General features: G+C 44.8%; 1 protein-coding gene across 1 annotated transcript in view; it reads right to left on the bottom strand.

Annotated features, from left to right (window-relative positions):
* LOC115462831 (DDB1- and CUL4-associated factor 12) overlaps positions 1-23,102 on the bottom strand; it is a 105,221-nt gene that overhangs the window by 5,612 nt on the left and 76,507 nt on the right. The window contains exon 8 of the mRNA XM_030192862.1: positions 4,029-4,201. Coding sequence (XP_030048722.1) covers positions 4,029-4,201 — 173 coding nt within the window. The remainder of the gene's footprint in view (positions 1-4,028; positions 4,202-23,102) is intronic.

Raw genomic sequence — 23,102 nt, 5'->3', positions numbered from 1 at the left:
GCCAATCTTGTTCCTGAATCACGAGAAGAAAGCCATCCTGAACTTTTCATTGACCAGGAATCTGTTCAAGGTACTTAGGTCTAGGATAGGGCAAAATCCCCCCCCCCCCCCCCCCCCCAATCTTCTTGGGCACAAGGAAGTACATGGAATAGAATTCCTTCCCTTCTTCCCCAAGTGGAATGGGTTCAACCACATAGGCCTGTAAAAGGGCAGAGATTTCCTCTACAAGCACCTGTTTGTGGTGAGAGCTGATGCAAGGTGGGCAATTGGTGGCTTCTGACACCAATGAAGTGCGTAACCAAGGCGGATATTTGAAGAACTCTGATGGTAAAAATTCAGTCTCCCTCCCACTGGTAGGCCAGCCAAGACTGTTATTTGGATAGTAGCAATGCTTTCCTGGAGCCAGTCAAAAGCTTGTCCCTTGCTTTGACTAGTGAGCCAACTGGGCCTTTTGGGAGTTCGGACCGACGTGGCTGGGAATGTTGGGGCTAGGGCTGCTGGGTAGAGCAGGAAGGTAGTGGAAACCTAATCCTTTGAGAGTAACAGGTTCGCTGCCTACGCCCAATCAAAAACCACCTTGTAGAGGAGGATGAAGCTGGAGACTATTGAGAGGGGGACTGAACGGTGTCAGTATGTTTCTTAATGAGGTCTGCAACTTCTTCCACCTTGTCTCCAAAATGATTATCGCCTTGGGATGGTACATCCACTAACCTCTCCTGAACCACTGATTCCAAGTCAGAGACATGCAGCCGTAAGAGTCTGCGCATCCCCACACCCATAGCAGAGAATCTGGATGCAATATCAAAAATGTCATAAGAGCCTCTGGCCAGATATTTCCTGCACAGCTGCTTGTTGGCCAACTGGCGAAGCACTGCGGTCTGCTCCTGAGGGAGTGAGTCTGCGAGACTGAGCATACTACACATTAAGGACTTCAAGTATATGCTCATGTAGAGCTGGTAGGACTCTTTGCAGTTAATGAGTTCGAGGCCTGACAAACGTTTCTCCCAAACGAATCCAGAATCCAAGCCTCTCTGGAACTTCTGGTTCATTTGAGAACAGATTCAACCACCAGAGAGTGGTGAGACAACTGTGCCCTCTCGAATCTGGGAGCTTTCTGGATACAATCCACCTACTAAGAGGGGAAATTCCCAATTCTTTGTCAGTGCATCTTTAAGAATAGGGTGCAATGGAACTGTAAGCCCTTGCTTAGGAGGAGATTCACAATTGATACAGATAACATTTTTGCCCTAGGCTCTTCTTCCGTCTCCAACTTAAACGGGATGGCTGAAGCCATCTCCTTCACAAAGTCTGTGAATGAGAGACTCTCAGGTGAAGATTTATGCCTCTCTTGAGGTGGGAAGAAGGGAATCCATATGACTCTTCCTCCGAGAAGTAATGTGGATCTTCATAGGACTCCCACCAGTGAACCAAGTCCTACTCCAGATGGGCAGAGTAAGTATGTGTCTGCTCTGGCTCAGTGGAACCATGTCCACACCCTGAAGGACGCGAAAGTACAGCCCTACTCTCAGACTCTGGGAAAGCTTCTTCCCCAATATAGAGACATGGGTCAATGTCAAAAGCACCGGCGTCAAAGACCACTCTACAGGCAGATTTGAGGCCTCAGGAAGGAGTAGTTGAGGCTGAGTTGCAGCTGGTGCAAGCGCCCTTGATGCCTGAGCAGCGTGCAGCTAAAACAGCTGCAAAAGCTGGGGAGCTGGTTCAGAGGCAGCCTGAGAAAGAGCCGGTGTCAAACCGGAACCTGGCTGCCTGAAGACTGGTGCACCGACACCTCCACCAAAGAGGGAGAGCTATCCTTTCGGTGCTGGAGCTTCTCAGGTACCAGCAATTCCAATGTCCCAGTGCTTCCGGCAGCATGCTTCAAAAGGGACTGATGCTTGTGCTTCTTTGGCGTCCCTCAATGCTCAGCATCCCGGTTTCTTGGCACAGCTGAGGATGTCAAACCTGCACTTGTCCTCGATGTTGGGTCTGATGCTGACCGGTCCCAGGGCTTAATATCAACTCCCAATGATGGTGCACTCCCAGTGGTTGATGAAGTCTAGGCAGCCATTGAGGTTGATGCTTCCGGTGCTGAGGGGCTGGCCTTCGAGGAGCCAAAAAGTTTCTCCTGCTGGGCCTGACATGCCCTCTCTATGTCTCCAGCTGCATTTGTGAACAGAGAGGACAAGAATCAGGCTGGTGGTTAAGCCCAAGGCACCTGATGCAGCAACTGTACGGGTCCATGGCAGAAATCACCCAATTACACTGGGTGTACCTTTTGAAGCTACTGGAGGTCCCCTCCTAGACATTGAGAAAAGAATTGCAGCAAATTAAATTTCTCAATCTTGAATGTCAAAAAGGGGCAAGGCTCAAATTGAGGTCAGTGCTCAGGCCTAAATAAGAACTAAAGAGCTACATGAAAAAGAAAACTTGAAAGGACAAAAAAAAAAACCTACTAAAATAAAGGGGAAGGTACCAAAAATAAAAACTATTAAGAAAATGAGAGAAATGAAGGGGAAAAAGGGAAAAAGAAAACGCATGGGAAAGCACTGAAAAAAGTAACTGTTAATACACACTGACAGAGACCACAAAGATGAGACATCTCAACTCCACGGATTAAACACAGATTGAGGAACCGGGATTCGAGCAGACACGAAAGCATCAGTGTGATGGGACATTGCTAGAATTTTCTACTGACTGTATATGCTAGGCAGTGTACACATAAGGCTTCATCAGATGACACCATCCAGATGTGAGAATATTAATGGCCTGCTTGCCTTCGGAGAACTCATGTACATGAATATGTTTCACCTTAAGCCTGGATGCGGAAAAGGCAAGAAATAAATCTAAAATCTACACCCAAATCCATGGAACAAAAGTAATTTTAATGCATTTCACTTTGAGGCTTTAAGGCAACAAGTAGGGTAATTCTGGAAGGGTATACAACTTATTTAGCCACTGTATCAACTGGGGAAAGTGCTCAGACAGTGAACGCCTGCAACGCTGGTTCTCCACTGCATAGTATTGTGAAATCCTGCTTCAGAGAAGCATCAACTAAGAGCAGGGAAGTCAATGGATAGCACTTTAGGAAGCATAACTGAGGTGGCTGTGTTGAAGTTACTATGTCAAATTACAGAGTCTCATCATACGGATAGTCATATCCAAGACACTCTCTGACCTCAGTACTGTACCCTGTTGCTTAGCCTGCTCAAACCAGGGGTGTAGCCAGACTTCGGCAGGAGGGGGGTCCAGAGCCTGAGGTGAGGGGGCACATTTTACCCCCCCCCCCCCCCCGGCACCGCCAACCTCCCCCTGTCATTTTTGACCCCCCTGCCACCGCCACCACAACCTTTGACCCCCCCCTCTCCACCCCACCCCACCCCCCCCCCCCCGGCGTCAACCCTTTCGACTCACAGAAACAGAAGCCTTGCTTGCAGATAAGCAACGCAGCCGTGCCAGAGAAGAAGACTTCGTCTGTTGGGGGTTGGGGGACCCCCGCCAGCAAAGGTGCGCGACGGCTTGGCAGCGGGGAGGTCGAGAGGGTCGGCAGTGGGGGGGAGGGGGGGCAGGGCCATATCCACAGGGGCCTATGCCCCCACGTAGCTACGCCCCTGGCTCAAACTACTTCTTACAAAAATGTAAGAAGTGAGGAAACAGCAAAAGGACAGCACCAAGAACAAGCCCCAGAATAGGGAGGTGGAGGTATCCCAGACAACACAACAGCTACCATTCAGACTTACACGCATACATACTAATTTCAAATGGAGATGCAGTCTTTGGCATCTGGTCAGGGTGCTTCCCTTTGCAATTTGGGCTATATAAGGGTTGGAAGGTTAAAAGCTCCAGGTACTTGTGAAGGTAGGTTCATGGTGCTACAGCCCAAGTAGAGAGTCTGCTTCTGATTAACATGGAAGCTCAAAGGAGCACAAAAACTGGGGAAATTAAAAAAAAAAAAAACACACACACACACACCAGATTCTGTATTATAACTGTGCTACATTAAGAAAAGAGGCGAGTTCTGCGATACTCACCAACCAACCCTTCCCGGTCGTCAACTTTAAAATGTCTCCTCCTAGCTTAGATTTCTGTCCGTAGCAGGCTGGATCCTCCAAAAATTTATGGGTTCTTATGTCATAAAACAACAAGGAGCCCTGACCCGTGCCCACTGTTATTATATGTTCGTAGAAACTTACGGACCGAATTCCTGGAAGAAAGAAAAGAATGCCTTTATAACTGTGGCCTTTGCACCATGAGATATGCAATACACTACACAATTTCTTTTTGCATCTGACATTCTGGTTATTTACAAGCATCTAGACTTGTTAATAGAACTTTCAGCAATGCATAACCAAGTGATCAATAATGACAACCAAGGTTAAAGACTTTTACAATATGCTGGCTTTGTTTGTAGAGTGATTTCTTTAACAGGTGTAATTTCTCTGGTTGAATACCTGTATTAAGTGGTGATTAAATACAGAAGATGTTGATATGAGAAAGGATAGGTGCTGGCTATTACATACGGGTCCTTTAATGGTGCTCTATTTAAGACAGTGAAAAAAAAAAAAAAAAAGACACCAATAAAACTATATTGGTTATAGGGCAATATCTTGCAAGCAGTTATATCCTATGGCTGGCATCTGGGCTATATCCTAGGCAGTGTAGACAAGAATACACTGCCAACTGGATGGGCCAAGCTGGCCCTTTCCTGTTTTCATCTACTATGTTAATATGAATAGCAGGCCAGCATCATGGCTTAATCAAAAAGCTGCAGATTGGAAACATGTATTGTGCAGCGATGTATTCTGATTTTGAAGTGGGTGATCTTTGTAGAATCAGGAGCGGCATCTAAAGCTGCAGCCTTCCAAATGAATTAAGAACCATAATAGGAAAGGGCAGCATGAATGAGAATTAAAGAAAAAAATAACCCTGTCAAACGCATGCAACTAGTTGGGAAAACATATTCTGTGGTTTGGGGAGAAGGGCGAGGGGAGGCTAAAGATACCAAACTTAAGTTCTTAAAACCTTCATCCTCAGAAAATGCCAACACATTAAGGACTGATGCATTTTTTCTCCCCTATGTTTTCTACACATTCAGCAGTAGCAGCAGCCATTTGATGAATTCTTCTATAATAGAACGGTGCAAACCGTTCAGTTTTAAAGAGACTCCCTGCAGAAAATGATTAAAGGCACTAATATGAATCTTAACAGTGTGTATGTTTACTAAGAGATCTGGTAAATCACTTAGCCTGTTAGGATATCAGCGGTATGCAATAAAATAAATATTTAAGGATTAAAAAGAAAGGGAACACCACTGACGGCATATACCATTCACAGACCAACCCCCCCCCCCCCTCCCAAAAAAAAAAAAAAAAATTATTGATAAAAACAAATAATATTAAACACCCATATGTTGTTTAAGAAGGTGGCTTCAGACTTATATAATATGGAAGCTTGAAAAAAAGAAAGTCAGTTCCATGGCACTCTATGGCAATGCTTCTCAACCAAGCCCTCAGGAAACACCCAGCCAGTCAGGTTTTCAGGATATGATCGTGTATAATAATTTGCACCTCCGTCTGGCTGCCTGGGTTCGTAACAGAGTTCCTATTGGTCCACCCTGGGGATGGCATCACAGGGTGGACCAATGGGACGTGAGAGGGAAGGGAACCCAGCAGCAGCCACCGGAGGTAACCAAACGCCCCCCCAAGTTCCATGATCCCCAACCTCCCTCCCTCCCCTCCCGTCGTCCGAATTCTAGGGGACACGATGGCCCCACTCCCATTAATAAAAGTTCCACGCCCCCCCTCTCCTCCCATTCCCGCCGCCCAGTGCCTCCCTCCCTCTGTCTCTGTGGCCTCTGAGTGCGAGGAGGACGTGTGCGGATGCCCCAGCCCTTCATATGTGGCAGCTGCTGTTTAAAAAGTTTTACCTCCTGCTCGGCCGGCAACACTGAAGTCCAGCAAGTACAGACGCCGCTTCAGACAGGCTGTGGTTTCGCTTGTTTCTGCAGTTCCTTTGGTCCTGCTCTTCCGCAAACAGGAAATGAGGGCGGGACCAGAGGAACAGCTGAAACAGAAGCGAAACCACAGCCTGTCTGAAGCATGAGATAGATTTGCAACCACTGCCTCCTTGATATGGGTGTGCCCCAATGACTAGGTTGAGAAGCACTGATCCATGAGGATGTGTAAACAATACAGACTTAAAACACAGGAAATGTTAAGAAGGGTCTTCTAAAGACGGCACTTGTGCAATGAAAAACAAAACAGAACTAGGTAGTTCCTTTTACAGATCAGACAAATTTGGTGGATAGCATTTTTCTGCATAAACTAGTCACCCCTTTGAAAAAAGTTGCTGCAAGAGGCCCTGGCTCCTCAGCTTCCTATCAAAGCCACTGGAAACTGCCTTGAAAGCTTATCAGCTGTAATGCTACAGCTTCTGTTGCATTATCTGTATCTTCAGCCTGCACTTTAGTCACAGTTAATGCTGCAATTAATAAGTTAGTTACTTGTCACGAGTTAAAAAAAAATATATCAATCGCAGTAAATTTAATCATGCTGTGGTGTATTCTTCTCCACCCCCCACCTCCTGCACTGACCAAGTCTCCAGCTTCAACATGGATTTTCAGCCAGGGGAGCGGGCCCTCCTCACATGTACACATGCATGCAACAGGTCACCTGATTACTAGCTCCTTTGTGCTGCTGCTGCTGCTGCTGCAGCAACAACTGAGACTGAAGAATAGCATGTGGCCCTAGTGACTCAACCTACACTGCAGTCTTTGGCCTACTACAGTGTACCAGAGCTTGACCCCAATTCAGGAACCTCAGGGCAGCCCAACCCTGCAGAGATGCTGGCAGGCTAGATTGGGGAGGGGGAGGGAGGGGGGGAATGGAATATATGCTAGACATGGGGAAAATATAATGGATAATGGAAAAGAGGGAATGGGGATTGCTGGACATGGGGAAGGAAACATGAGTAAGAAAGATAGTGGACATAAGGGGAACAGGGAAATGCTGGACAGCGGGCAGACAGAAATAGAAGCAAGGAGGGGAGAGAGACTAGATTTAATGAAAGATTGGGGATCGCCAGAAAACCTAGAAGCAGGGTAGGAGAGAGAATTGTTTAGAGTTGGACATAGGGGAAGAGAGTAGAATGTCAAATGGACAGGAGACCCCAGAAAAAGTGAAGAAAAAGATGAGCAGAGGAAAGTAGAAATTAGAGCATGCGACCAACACAATTAAACATGGCTAAAAGGTAGAACATTTTATTTTCAATTTTTTATTGGAATGTCAAATTTTGCAATGTATATTTACTATCCTTATGGTAGTATAGTGTAAGCAAGAGTTGGCTGGACACATAAGGGATGGAAGGCAAGATTGAAACAGAGATTGCTAAGCTTGTTAAATTTGGAATTGTTATCTCTAGTTTTGCAATGGAAGTGAAAATGAAGTTTGTTTACTGGTTTATTTCAAGATCAACAAACAGTGATTTTTAAGTACATTTAAGTACCATCTCCGCACTAAATGTGCAGTGATCAACGGATTCTAGTCAGCAGCAGCCTATCCTAATTCAGTTAGGAGAAATCAGTTGGACCAAGCCAACTGATCCAAATGAAAACATTATAAGTAGGGGTGGGCTATTAATACGTTATTTTAACACAGGTCATGCATGTTAATGCAGCCCAATTTTTTTTTTTTAGCACTGACTCGAACTGCAGTCCAATTTATTTAAAGCTGAGCTGACTCGACACAATGCACTCCCCATTTTTACCTCTACAGCAGGGCACCTTTTCTCCTTCCTTGGCACTTGCTGTCTTCCCCTACATGGCCAGGCTCTGCAGATATGAAGCTTCCTCAACTTCCTCCACCACACAGCTCAAGTACCTGCAATATTCGGCAGTACAGGTGAAGACGAGGAGTACCGAGAAAGGAGAAAAGGAGTCTTGCTATAGAGGTAAAAGCGGGGAGAGAACCTAAGGGAGAGGCTAGAGAGGGGTATGAAAGAATCTGGGGGACAGGCTAGGGAGGGGGGCATGGATGCATACCATGATTAACAAAGATTAAAAGTTTTAGTCATTGCCCACTCCTAATTAGAAATGCTATCACGAAGTGGATAACCAAGGATGGTCACCCCATTAACACTGTTTTCCGACGATGGCCTCCAGGAAGTTGTAAGGATTAGAATAGGCCATCATATCTATAAACTTACAACCAGGCCAAAGAACGATGCATTCATCAGAGATCTGTTTGAACTGGAAAAGAACAAGATTCAAGAACTTGAGGATGGAGTGGCCCGCGTCCTACTTATAGCAGATTACTAGACATCATTAGATGACAGCTACTTGGGAGTTACATGTTACATGAACTCTCCACTAACTGTTTACCTTATGGAAAACCACAACTTTTACTTCGGTTTATGGTGAACACTTCAGTTGGGATGCCAGGGAATAAAGAATCCATGAAAAAGTTACAACTATCGGTACTGACAACACTTGCAATATGACTGCTGCAGCCGGTCTGCTGCCTTCTGAGCACATATCATGCTTTGCCCACATTCTCCAGTTGGCTCTTAAAGCAACGGGCTACTGTGGCATTAAAATCATCCTGGCCAAATGTAGAAAAATCTGCCACATCAAATAGACCTGTGAATCAAGCGAGCTGGAGGAGCAAAAGCGAAAACTTAATATGAAGGCTGAAATGCTCATTTCAGGATGTGTCCACATGATGGAATAATACTCTAGATATGATCCAGATACTGGTTCGGAACAAAGTGGTGCTAACTGACTCACACTCAGAATAAACACACTTTCAGCCTGCTAACGGCTTCTGAATGGAATAAGCTTCATGTGATGCAGACCATTCTCGAACCCTGTAAACATGCAATGGAATTGCTGGATAGAGATCTCATGCTCGGTTATACTGCTGACCATCATATGCTAATCTCCATCATGCTGCGAGGGAGTCTGACAACAATCCAACATATGTGGTCAGTTCAAAGAAGCATTTAGTACCGATCTAAGAGGCCGACAACTAAACTGGTCCTAGCTCAAAACTGCAACTGCTCTAGATCCAAGGGCAGCGTTTTACTGGGAGCAGCAACAAACCCCTTCATTCCTCCACCCCGTTAAAAGTCGGCAGCAGCAATTCCTATACACGCTGCCCAGTTACTGCCAGGTAAGCGCCTCCTCATAGGCTCCCCCTTGGAAATGGCCACGCAGCAAGTGTTACCGCACAGCCATTTCCAGTTTCTTTAAAGTCCTTTTACCAGCTACAGTAAAAAGGGGCCTCAGCACGCTGCAAATCCACGCACCAACGCTACTGCAGGGCCTCTTTTACTGCAGCTTTGTAAAAGGGGCCCTAAACCTTTAGATTGATTTTGAAAATAAGAGTCACAGAATATACTTGAAAATTGCACATTTTTCTTTGAAAGTTTTGTAGCGTTCATATATCAGACATTTTTGTATTTTGTGAAAAGTGGTCAACTAACAATTTTTAGGCAATGCATGATTTTTGAAAACTAACTAGTGTGTAATTGGCATCATTTTGCAAAGATATTTGAGATACTTCCGCAGTTTTAGAGGGGTGCCAAGCATATTGCTTTTTGTGCTTAGTGAAGTGCCCCAGGAATTTGTTCCAAGACTGTATGCCAGAGGATGTGGTCAAGATGACTAATAATAGGTTGTCGAAGAATGAAGTGGAGGAGTGGCCTAGTGGTTAAAGCACTGGAAATCCAGAGGTGGCCGGTTCAAATCCCACTGCTGCTCCTTGTGATCTTGGGCAAGTCACTTAACCCTCCATTGCCTCAGGTACAAACTTAGATTGTGAGCCCTCCTGGGACAGAGAAATATCCAGAGTACCTGAAAGTAACTCACCTTGAGCTACTACTGAAAAAGGTGTGAGCAAAATCTAAATAAATAAAGGTCTGTAAAAATTATTAGCCAGAGAAACTTGGGAAGACCTTTGCTCGTGTCTGGATATGAGCTACAAGAAATACATTTGTTGGGTAACACTTGATGACGCTTCTATCACTGAAGTGGGCTTAACTCTTGGTCTGAGGTTCAGCAATGTAAATGGTCAACTGCCATTTTGATAGATGTTGGTTACAGTAATATATCATCAGAATCTGATAAGTGCTCTGCATATAAGCAAACCTTCCTTTTTGGTGGTTCTGAATATCTCATTTCAATTCCAGTATCTGTTTTAACATAGGACACTAGCTCCTTTGGTATATATTTGAGGAGTTTATTATTATTTATTGCATTTGTATCCCACATTTTCCCACCTATTTGCAGGCTCAATGTGGCTTACATAGTGTTGTTAACAATGTCATTACAAGATATCATATACAGTTAGTATTGTGCAGAGATTAAGTAGGGGAGGGAGAAGAAGTGAAAGAGTGATCGGGAGTTATGTAGATGGATCTTCATAACTGAGTGGGTTGGTGAGATGAATTAATGAGGTTATCGGTTCTCATTGTAGGCTTTGTTGAAGAAGTACGTCTTCAGAGCTTGAAGCAGAGATCCAACCAAGGGTGGCCCAAAACGAGATGCAGTCATCCCCCCCCCCCCCCCCAAAGTTTTGGCATCTTCCTCCTTCCTTCCTCCACCCCATTCCCCAATTTTACAGTTTTTAAAGGCCAGCGGCGGCAGCGATTCCCATACTCTGCCCTGCCACTTGCCTCTTCCCTTTACTGCAGCCGCCTCAGAGGAAAATGCAAAAATGGGACGATACGTCTTATCACGTCACTCATGAATAATGAAATGTAAATAGAGGAAGTGCATAAAACAGAAGCGGTGACAGCGATGCAGTCTGCAAAAGTAACAGCGATACAGATGTCAGTGAACGAACTTGGAAGATGAACAGTCAATTGAAAGTGCCCACAATTTTAACTTATGATACAGTTTGAAACAAAACATGACCTAAAGAAGTACAATGAAAATAAAATGAGTGCACAAAACAGAAGCTGCGACAGTGATGCAGTCTCCAAAATCAATACAAATATCAGTGGACAAACCTGAAAAACAGATCAAATGGAAGTGCCCACAAAAACAAATTATTATTATTAAAGTGTGAACCAAAGCATGATCTAAAAAAAAAAAAAAGAACCTTGAAAAGTGAAGTGTGCAGACTTTTGTAAAGTGTATCAAATCATGACATGTGAAATGTAGAAAAAAAATAAAAATAAAAAAGCGGTGATGTAGCAGTGCAAATCACTATAAAGGGAAAAGGAACATACAAAGAAAAGCTGGTAAAGTGTGTCAAAAATGATAAATGAAATACAAAAACATTTTGAATAAAGAAATATAGCAGCATAAATGTAAAGAAACCAAAATGTGCAAATACATCATCAAGGAGATGGTAATATATTGAATGTCCATCCTCCAACATAGCTGGAGAATGCGAGACTGGGAGAATGGGCGTGCAAGTGGCAGATGAAGTTCAATGTTGACAAGTGCAAAGTGATGCATGTGGGTAAGAGGAACCCGAATTATAGCTACGTCTTGCAAGGTTCCACGTTAGGAGTTACGGATCAAGAAAGGGATCTGGGTGTCGTCGTCGATGATACGCTGAAACCTTCTGCTCAGTGTGCTGCTGCAGCTAGGAAAGCGAATAGAATGTTGGGTGTTATTAGGAAGGGTATGGAGTCCAGGTGTGCGGATGTTATAATGCCGTTGTATCGCTCCATGGTGCGACCGCACCTGGAGTATTGTGTTCAGTACTGGTCTCCGTATCTCAAAAAAGATATAGTAGAATTGGAAAAGGTACAGCGAAGGGCGACGAAAATGATAGTGGGGATGGGACGACTTTCCTATGAAGAGAGGCTGAGAAGGCTAGGGCTTTTCAGCTTGGAGAAGAGACGGCTGAGGGGAGATATGATAGAAGTGTATAAACTAATGAGTGGAATGGATCGGGTGGATGTGAAGCGACTGTTCACGCTATACAAAAATACTAGGACTAGAGGGCATGAGTTGAAGCTACAGTGTGGTAAATTTAAAACGAATCGGAGAAAATTTTTCTTCACCCAACGTGTAATTAGACTCTGGAATTCGTTGCCGGAGAACGTGGTACGGGCGGTTAGCTTGACGGAGTTTAAAAAGGGGTTAGATAGATTCCTAAAGGACAAGTCCATAGACCGCTATTAAATGGACTTGGAAAAATTCCGCATTTTTAGGTATAACTTGTCTGGAATGTTTTTACGTTTAGGGAGTGTGCCAGGTGCCCTTGACCTGGATTGGCCACTGTCGGTGACAGGATGCTGGGCTAGATGGACCTTTGGTCTTTCCCAGTATGGCACTACTTATGTACTTATGCATGTGTAAAAATGACATTAAAATCCTAATTTCTTATATAATCAAAAATCAATGCATTTAGGATACAGATCCGAAATGGCTCACTGACTCATCTTCTTGAGTTTATTTATAATGACATTTGTATCCCACATTATCCCAAAACAGAGTTCAAGTTCAAGTTGATTTTAAACTACATTTTACATTGGCTATGTGCCTATTTTCACTGTTGCTGCTTTGTCCTAATTTTGACTGCTTGGTATGTTCACTTGTATTTTTTTAAGTACATATACGTATTTCATTGATTTGCACTTGCATTGATTACTTTTTCGTTCATCTATTTGTATGCACTTATTCTTGTTCACATTAATATATTTTTATTGACAATTGCACTTTATAGGTTTTACTCCCTTAGGGCCCTGTTTACTAAGCTGTGCTATAGGTGCACTAACGCTAGATACACCCATAGGAATATATGGGTGTCTAGCATTAGTCCACACTAAAAACGCTAGCACACCTTAGTAAACAGGTCCCTGTATGTTTTTTAAGGTCACTTTTTATTTATTATGTATTAACACCTCCACTACATGTACCTCTGGTTTAGAAATATTAATTTTAGGGGTTTGTTTGTTTTTGCATGTGCCTTTGTTTTGTTGCATATATTTACCTATTTATCCATTATGTATTCACTTATATATGTGTTTTTGTTTATTGAGTCCTGATGAAGGCATAGGCCAAAACACAGACCGTATTGAGTCCATGCTCCAGTGAGTGTTGTTCTGATTGCGCCGACTCCAAGTGTACAAGCAATAAAGACTTAAGGATATCCTAAAATCATTTTTAGTGTATTCCATTATAGCAAAATATAGCAATGGAATTGGTGGGATCAACATTAAACTTTCTCATGTCTGTTATTGTGAGTCTGAAAGTAAACATTTATTTGGTCAAGCTTGTGTGAAATGAACAAGTAAACATGACTCAAAGTAAGAGAAGATTTGAGAGATTTACGAGATGTGTTTTTACTAAGTGACAAAGTAAGTAAGGCAGATCATGAATAAAGACTTGGCACTTCCGAACTGAAACCTGGGGTTCAGCAACTGCAGGAAAAATCGTACAAGCACCACAGATTATTTCTAGTAATAAGTAGAAAAGTAATTTTAAGAACTAAGGAATGAAATCCACTCAAAAATGGTTTGATTTTAAAAAAGTTGTGGTTAGCCAACTTCAGAAGACAAGCGCCAAACCACTAAGCTAATGAGTCTGCAATAACAAACTTTCGACTTGAGTATATTTATAGCTTTATATAAATAATAAAATGGCATCTTTCAAACTGTATACCTATAAATAACATGAAAAAAAAATCCAAAAACATTCAAAGCATGCTCTGAAGCGTAGTGTCTAGCTTCTTCCTGTAAAATTTCAAGTTTCTTTCTCTTTCCAGTGACTATTTATTTCAGGTCTACTTTCTTGTTGCAAATTTTAAAAATAATTAAAATAGTTTAGAACAGTATTTATTTATTTCTCACTCAATCTCATCATTCTTGGCAGGTAACAAATTAAAACATACATAGTCCATTACACAACTTAATAGATAATAAAAACATAACAATAACTAATAAAAACAAAGCAGCTCTTACAGTCAGCTTTTACCTATCTCCATAAGCTTCATAAAATAGTTTTCTTATACATCCTCCAGTAAAACTGCTATCACTTGTATGCCTCTTTATTCTTAATTCTTACCATATGCTCTACTGCACAGATTAAAATTTTTAACTGGCATGAGCATCCATTGCTATATCTGTGTTGCCTTTCCTACCCCTTTTTAACAATAGCTTCTAGCATTTTGCACTGCACCAATCGTGTCTCTGTATTTTCTTGGACCATCGCTGGAACCCATTTTATCTGTAGTCCAACATACTATACAGAAACTCTACAAAACAGCTTAAAAATCTGTCTGGGGTCAAACTCTCCGGCATTGGGGTAAACAAGGGAAAAGGCATGCAGTTTGAAATTGGGCTAGAGAGGACTGTGGGGTTCTGGGAACAAAGCCCACAAAAAAACTGCCAGTGCATTTCTATGGGAGATGCAGTTAAATTGAAAATACAGCAGTTAGGGCATTGTTCCCGTCAAACCAACAGATGCAGAGGAGTTTGAAATGAGGCATCATTCTTTTTCTGTCATGCACCCTGTCTGCTGCCATACACCCAACTCTTTCTCGGCTGGCTCTTAATGATTCAGATACGTATTCCTTTTTCTTTGCAGTACATTCTGCTGTGAAACCTGATTGAACAGTACAGCTCTAATGATGATTGCTATACATAGTGACTCCTAGTGACTGCCTCCTTGTGGTAATACTTGCTGCATGATTAAGTTTAACCAGAGTGCCACTGTTGACAGTAACATCTAGTAACAGAGGGGCATTTTCGAAAGAAACATCTAAGCTGGAATTTGGACGTCTTTGTAAAACGTCCAAACTCGGAGGTGGGAAAAAGGTCATTTTCAAAAAAAGATGATGTACATCTTTGTGTTCAAAAATACCATGGTCATCCTTGAATTTGGACATCCTTGATTTTCGGCCATTTTCGAACACAAAGACATCCTAATGCAAGACGTCCAAAACAGAGGAATGGTTTAATGGTTAGTGCAGCGGGCTTTTATCCTGGCAACATGGGTTCAATTCCCACTGCTGCTCCATGTGACTTTCGGCAAGTCAAATGCACAAGGGGAATTTTTGGATATTAAGTCTGAATTTGGACATTTTTTGTAAAATATCCAAAATCAGAACAGGAAAGGTCATTTTCTAAAAAAAAAAAGTATCTTTTCCTTTTGAAAGTGCTGTTTGGAAAAATGTTTTGTGATTTGGCGGAGGAAGGTAAAATTATGTCTTACCTGATCATTTTCTTTCCTTTAACGCAGCAGATGAATCCAGGAACTAGTGGGTTAAGTCCGCCTACCAGCAGGTGGAGATAGAGATAAACAAACTAAAGGCAGTAATGCCAGATGGCCAGCTCCTTCCTCAGTTAGTATGTCATTCGTAAGCATTTGCCAAGGCCAAAAATATAAAACCAATAACAACCAGAAACCATCCTCACTCTGAAAAGCAGAGAACCAAATAAGAACTTCGAAATAACTGCAACTTGATCCAGAAATCGGAATCCTTTCCGTGTTCCCATATCTGTCTGAACTCTGCAAAAGAGAACCTGGAAGGAAAAAATAGCCACACTGCGCAGAAAATGAAAAAAACATTTGCTGAACTAGGGAGGGATCCTGGACTCATCTGCTGCATTAAAGGAAAGAAAATTATCAGGTAATTTTACCTTCCTTGTCACTTGCAGTAAATGAATCCAGGAACTAGTGGGATGTACCAAAAGCATTCCTTAAGTAGAGTGGGAAGCCGACGCTCCCCGCGCCAACACTCCAGCCCCAAAACTCACATCCTCCAGAGCAGACATGTCTAACCTGCAATGCTTCGCAAAAGTATGATGGACGCCCAAGTAGCCGCCCGACAAATCTCTTCCAGAGATAAGGCCTCCGACTCCGCCCAAGAAGCCGCTTGTGCCCGAGTAGAATGCGCCTTCAGGGCCACTGGAGACGCCCACCCTTGTAGCAGATACGCTGCTCCAATGGCTTCCCCTAATCCAGTGTGCAATGGAAGCCTTAGAAGCCGCCTCACCTCTTTTCGATCCCGACAAGAGCACAAAGTTGATCCGAGTGTCGAAACTCGTTAGAGATCTGCAAGTACCGAAACAAGACTCTCTGCACGTCCAGGAAACGTAGCGAGACAAACTCCCCCGGACAATCCTCTCTTTGAAAACATGGAAGATAAACTGTCTGATTGACATGGAAAGCCGAAACCACTTTAGGTAGAAACGACAGCAGGATCGACACTCCTGCTTCAGAAAACTGCAAAAAAGGATCTCTGCAAGACAAAGACTGAATTTCAGAAATCCTCCTAGCCGAAGCAATGGCCACCAAAAACACAGTATCCTTCACAGAAACCTTATTCAAAGGCTCAAATGGTGGGGGCCTGGAAGGCTCGCAGTACCACATTCAAATGCCACGCCAGGCATGGCTGCCGCAGAGGAGGCCAAAGCCGAAGAGCCCGCGTAGGAAACGGACCACATCAGAGTGAGCTGCTAAAGAGGAACCATCCAGTTTGCCCCTAAAACAAGATAGCGCGGCCACCTACACTCAAAGGGAATTATATGCCAATCCCTTTTGATGACCATTCTGAAGGAACTCCAGAATAACCGGAATGTCCGCCCGAAAAGGCGATTCAGCACGCAAAGCACACCATGCCGAGAAAGATTTCCACACTCGCGCGTACGCTGCTGAAGTAAACTGCTTCCGTGCCCCCAAAAGAGTGGCAATGACTGGTCCTGAAAATCCCTTCTTCCTCAGCTGCCACCTCTCAATAGCCAGGACGTAAGACCAAAGCTGGAGGGATTTTCCATCTGAGCCAGCCCTTGATGCAGCAGATCGGGAGTCACGGAAGTCGCAATGGTGGCTCAGAGTGCTCGAACGAGATCCGCATACTACAGCCATCGCGGCCAGTCTGGGGCCACTAGAACAACCGGCCCCCGATGCTGCCCTATGCGGCAAAGAACTCTCCCTATAGGCCACGGAGGAAAAACATACATTAGCTGTTGTTCCGGCCATGGCTGGAGAAGAGCGTCCAATCCTGTGGATCCTGGCTGCCGTTTGCGGCTGAAGAACTGGGGGACTTTGGCATTGCAAGCCATGGCCATGAGATCCATTATCGGTCTTCCCCAACGTTGACAGATCAGCCAAAAAGCCAGTCTGACAGCGTCCATTCCGCTGCATCCAAATGAGTCCAGCTGAGAAAACCAGCTTGAACATTGTCTTGATCCGCAATGTGCGCTGCCGACAGACTCTGAACATGCGCTTCCGCCCATACTAGAAGACGAGACACTTCCAAGGGAAGACTGCGAGTGCCCCCCTGCCGACTGATGTAGGCCACCGTTGTGGTGCTGTCCGAGAATACACAAACTGCCTGCCCCTGCATAAGGTCCTGAAAACTCTGCAGCGCATTCACGACTGCTTGCAACTCCAGACGATTTATCAGCCAAATCACTTCGAGAGGGGTCCACGATCCCTGGGCTACTCGATGAAAACAATGGGCTCCCCAGCCCACAAGGCTGATATCCGTCACGACTACCACCTAATTGGGAGATGCCAGAGAAACACCCTTCTGCAAATTGGCTGACCGGAGTCACCACGCACGACTGTCCCTGGCCCAGCTCGACCAAGGAAGGCGTCGTTGATAATCCAACAACATCGGCGACCATCTGCTCAAAAGGAAATTCTGAAGAGGCCGCATGTGAGCCCTTGCCCATGGAATGACCTCCAAGATAGAAATCATGGAACCGAGAAGCTGAACATAGTCCCACACTCGGGGAGCGCAACGACTCAATAAGGCCATACCTGAGAAAGCAATTTGATCCTTCGCCCCTCGGGGAGAAACACCTACCCCGCTTCGTATCGAATTGCACTCCAAGATACTCCAGACTCTGAGTAGGAACCAGATGACTCTTGTTCATATTGACCACCCAACCTAGGGATTGCAACACTGCAATCACTCAGTTTGTGACCACTCGACTCTCCTCTGCTGTCATCGCCCGAATCAGCCAGTCGTCGAAATATGGATGCACTCTAATCCCCCTTCCTTCCACAGGAACGCCGCCGCCACCACCATGACCTTGGAAAAAGTGCGTGGGGCAGTGGCCATTCCGAAAGGAAGGGCCCGAAACTGGAAGTGCTGACCCAGCACTGCAAATCTGAGAAATCTCTGATAGGGCTCCCAAATGGGAATATGCAGGTAAGCTTCCCTCAAATTGAGAGCCATCAAAAACTCGCCTGGTAGAACAGCAGCAATAACGGCCCTTAATGTCTCCCTGCGGAAGTGATGAACCTGCAAAAACCCGAAAAGCACCTCCCTTCTTTGGAACCACAAAGAAGATGGAGTACTGACCTGTGCACCTTTCAAGAGGAGGAACAGGCACAATAGCCCATATCCTTAGCAGGTCTCAAACACTGCAGAACCGCTGCCTTCTTGGCCCGTGATACAAAGCACGTCTCCAGAAAAAAGTCTGACAGGAGAGAAGAATTCTACGGTGTAACCTAATCACACATCATCGAGGAGCCACTGGTCTGAAGTAATTCTGGCCCACTCTGGAAGAAACAGAGAAAGCCGACCACCGATCTGCTCTCCTCCCGAGTGGACCTGTGCCCCATCACTGGGAGGCCCAAGAAGGAGCCCTCTGACGAGAAGGGGGTCCAGCCGGACGCTTCTCCTTGCGAAAGGAAGAACACTGCGCAAAACGAGGATTCTGAAAGGCTGCATTGGACCGCCCCGGGAGATACCGTCGCGTCTCTCTGAAATGTGAACTCGAGGTTCCTTTCTAGGTCTTCCCCAAAAAGCAATTTCCCTCGGAAAGGCAATTTAATGAGCCGTTGCTTAGAGGCCATATCTGCGGCCCAATTAAGGAGTCACAGAAGACGCCGAGAGGAAACAGTCAAGGCCATGAGTTTGGCCGAAGCACGGACCGAATCATACAAGGCATCTGCCAAGTACACCAGCCCAATATCCATCAGCGACATCTGAGGAGTTCCTGGCATATCAGTCTCCGAAATCAAATCCATGACAGAATGTAGCCAACTGAGACAAGCTCTAGCCGCACAAGAACTACAAACAGAAGTTTGAAGTGTCAAAAGGCCACCTCAAAGGTATGTTTTAAAGAGGCCTCTAGCCGTCTGTCTTGCATATCCTTAAGTGCCACACCACCTTCCACTGGAAGAGTAGTCTTCTTAGTGCCACCCTAGGTAGAGCAAACTACTCTAAACGGTCCACAGAAACCGGATACAGCCTGGCCATAGCCCTGGCTACTTTCAGCCCCCCATCTGGATTCGCCCACTGGGCCAAAATCAACTCTTCAATAGCTTCATGTACCGGAAAGACCTTAGAAGGTCATCTGGTACTAGCCATCTTGGGGTTGACCGCCTGAGAAGCCGCAACCTCAGGGTCCTCTATATTCAGGGCTTCCAGCGCCTGAGAGATAAAGGAAAACAACTCCTCCTTATGTAAAATCCTCACGGCAGAAGAGTCCTCCGGTTGGTCAGTGAGGACACCGTCCTCCACCCCTGTCTGCTCTGAGAGCGCCACCACGGAGGAAGCTGCAGGCAACCGTATGCAGGACCCCTTCCTCAGACCCCAAAGAAAGCCTAGGCTTTTTAAGGGAAGAGAAATCCTCTGGGGGAAAACCTAAAATCTCTTGGTTACCCCCTGAGAGAATCAAAGGCCGGAGCTGTCGCAGCTGCGTGGGGGGGGGGGGCAAGGCCCTTTTCAATAAAAACGCCTGATGGAGTAGCAGAATAAACTCTGGCGAAAACCCCTCCCCCGCAACGGAGGTCGTAGCCATGGCACCTGCACCACCGCCCACAGTGCCTGACGACCCCCCCGACTCCCCTACCAGTGGAGAAGAAGCTTTGCCCAAAACTGCTACCAGAGCTGGCTCTGCGACTGATCGGAAAATGTCGCGAGAATCGCCAGGCTCTGGGCGGGAAAGCACGCTCTCGGGGGGGGGGGGCACCGCTCCGAGTCCCGCCAAATCAGCGCACCCCGCGCTGCGAAGGCCCGCCGCCGAATGCCGTTTCCTGCATCGGGAACAGTGTTTTACCACCTCCGCTGCCATCATTCATTCCCGAACAGGAACCCAGCAGGACTTACCCCGCACCGGGAAAGCCCAGGAACTGACAGCTGAGCCGAAGGAAAAAAAAACTCTCCGACTCTACTTTGAGGCAGGCTCAGACAAGCAGGCAACAGAAAACAGGACTCGGACAGCAGTAACACAAACCTGATCTCAGCAAAAACACACTTCCCTGTCTGTTTCTCTTCCTTTTTTTTTTTTTTAGTGAGGAGGCAGAAACAAACAGGGAAGGAAAGGAACAGCAAAAGCCTGTTCAGAGGGAATTTGAGGTGCAGCAGGGACCCAGCAACTGGCCACCGGCCAAGGAGCACCCTCAGAGGCCTTGGGACCAGGAGCTGGAGAAAAAGCCGTCCACCACCTGCTGAGATAGAGACATACTAACTGAGGAAGGAGCTGGCCATCTGGCATCACTGCCTTTAGTTTGTTTATCTCTATCTCCACCTGCTGGTAGGCGGATTTAACCCACTAGTTCCTGGATTCATCTGCTAGTTCCTGCAAGTGACAAGGAAGGGGAGGTGATCCCCGAGTCCCTCCAGAGTTCATCTGGTCATTTGGGGCACATCTTTTGTGGAGTAGAGAAGTAACCTAGTGGTTAGTGCAGCAGACTTTGATCCTGGAGAAGTGGGTTCAATTCCCACTGCAGCTATTCATTTATAAAAACAGGTCTAGCTCAAAACGTCTTAGTCTCGGACATCTTTGTTTTGTTCCATTATTGCTGAAAGACGTCCATGTCTTAGGAACGCCCAAGTCCCGCCTTGAACACACCCCCTTGAGATTTGGATGTCCCAACGGACTTCAGAGAAATACGTCCAAAAAGAGGTTTTGATAATATTGATTTGGACGTTTGTGTGAGATAAACATCCAAATGCTGACTTATGTCACTTTTTGGATGTCTATCTCTTTTGAAAATGAGCCTGATAGTAACACAGTAAATGACAGCAGATAAAGACCTGAACGGTCCATCCAGTCTGCCCAACAAGATAAACTCATTTTACATGGTATGTCATAGCCAAAGTCGTTATGCCCATATCAGCCCTCTCCTGAAGTCACTTCACTGGCTCCCTATCCGTTTCCGTATAAAATTCAAGCTCCTCTTATTGACTTATAAATGCATTCACTCTGCAGCGCCTCACTACCTCTCCACCCTCATCTCTCCCTACACTCCTTCCCAGGAACTCCGTTCACTAGGCAAATCTCTCCTAATTGCACCCTTCTCCATCGCTAACTCCAGACTCCGTTCCTTTTGTCTCACCGCACCTTATGCATGGAATGGGCTTCCTGAGCCGTTACGTCTAGCTCCATCCCTGGCCGCCTTCAAATCCGGGCTAAAGGCCTACCTGCTTGATGCTGCTTTCCCTATGTGTCCTCCCTGTCTGTCCTACCCTTATTGGTCCTGTCTACCCTAATTTAGATTGTAAGCTCTTTTCAGCAGGGACTGTCTTTCCTTCATGTTCAACTGTGAAGCGCTGCGTACGACTGGTAGCGCTATAGAAATGATTTATAGTAGTAGTATAGTTTATATGTATACCCGAGTTTGATTTGTCCATGCCATTCTCAGGGAACAGACCGTAAAAGTCTGCCCAGCACTCTTCCTGTACTAAATGATTAGACATCACAATTGGTTTCAGTTTAATTCTTCTTTCCAAATTAAAGGAATGCTTGTGTACCTGTCCATTCAAACCAACCTACTCCTCTCCCCTCTTGGTCAGATTCAACACATATCAGCACACACATACATACATATCGGAAATGGAATTCCACGAGTCACGTTCTGCATGCTCTCCCCCCTTGTTAAAAATTGTTTACACACTGACCACCCTTCAATGTTCAGGAACAGTGGCAAATTTAATGATAAACTACAGATTACCTGGCAGCAGGACTGCAATTTCAGTTGACGTTCCTGCAAAACTCTGGGGTAAATACTATCTGTTCCCGGTGGTTGACAAGCTAAATAGCAGCAAATATGCCACATGTGTGCCTGAATCATCTTGTCTGTCCTCAAAAATAAAATCTGTACAACCGGGTTGCTAGTATCAAACCGAGCTCAGCAGAGCTGAAGCTGTGATTATACTGCCTCAAGTACAAGCTTAAATTGTAAATCCTCTACATAGACATGGAGAGAGTAGATAATATGCCTTGAGATATCAATGAAAAGAGCTAAACCTAAAAAAAAAAAAATGTAATAAATTACACATGTGCCACACTGAATGAAGCAACAATGATGACCAAAAAAGGAAAAAAAATAGTGGCAAATAATACTCTAGCTCAACTATAAAGGGAAAGTAAAATTCCAACTGAAAAGGAGTCAGCACTAAAAAGCCAGAAATTGCTTTCCCCTCGTCCCAAAACAATAAACCAACACTGAAAAGAAAAGGTTTAGAACAGTGGTTCTCAATTCAATCCTCAGGACACAGCCATCTGAGTGTTTTTCAGGATATCCATAATGAATATGCATAAGAAAGATTTGCATGTAATGGAAGCAATACTCGCAACTCATATACATATTCGTAGTGGGTATCCTGAAAACCTGATTCGCTGAATGCGTCCCAAGGACTGGGTTGGAGAATCCCTGGGTTAGAGAGCAATGGCAGCGGCAGACCTATTACTGAGAAGCAGAAGGTCCAATAGTGCATGCTTGAAGCTCAAAACCTAATACACATTCAGTCTACTAAGACAGATATCACCTTGTTTACTGACCCTTATTTCTAAATACTAAAGTGGACTCACAATAGTTTGCTTTAGAAAAGCAGGCCAACTCAATACAAAAGTAGGGTTAATTATAGCTGTTATTTTTGGAGGACAAAATCCTATTAATGCCTTGGTGGTAGACATTCTTTCCAGAACTGTAAACAGTACCAGTACAATCCGTCATGTGGTATCAATTCAGCTGAAGAGTTGAAAACAAGCTAAAGAACTGGATATATAGCTACAACTATATTACAGCCTAAAACTGCAACGATACACCTCATTCTGTGACTGAGTGGTCAGAAAATGGACAGCTATACTGTAATGCAAATGTCGAGGGAAACCAGAGCTTGGGTAAAGAAGGAGTAGTGCAAACGTATTATATGACATCTAACATTCATCAGGGATCAACT

Source organism: Microcaecilia unicolor, chromosome 2 (assembly GCF_901765095.1).
Source record: "Microcaecilia unicolor chromosome 2, aMicUni1.1, whole genome shotgun sequence".
NCBI classification, from domain to species: domain Eukaryota; kingdom Metazoa; phylum Chordata; class Amphibia; order Gymnophiona; family Siphonopidae; genus Microcaecilia; species Microcaecilia unicolor.
Note: the sequence above shows the minus strand (reverse complement) of the source record. Positions and strands in the feature narration are given on the sequence as shown.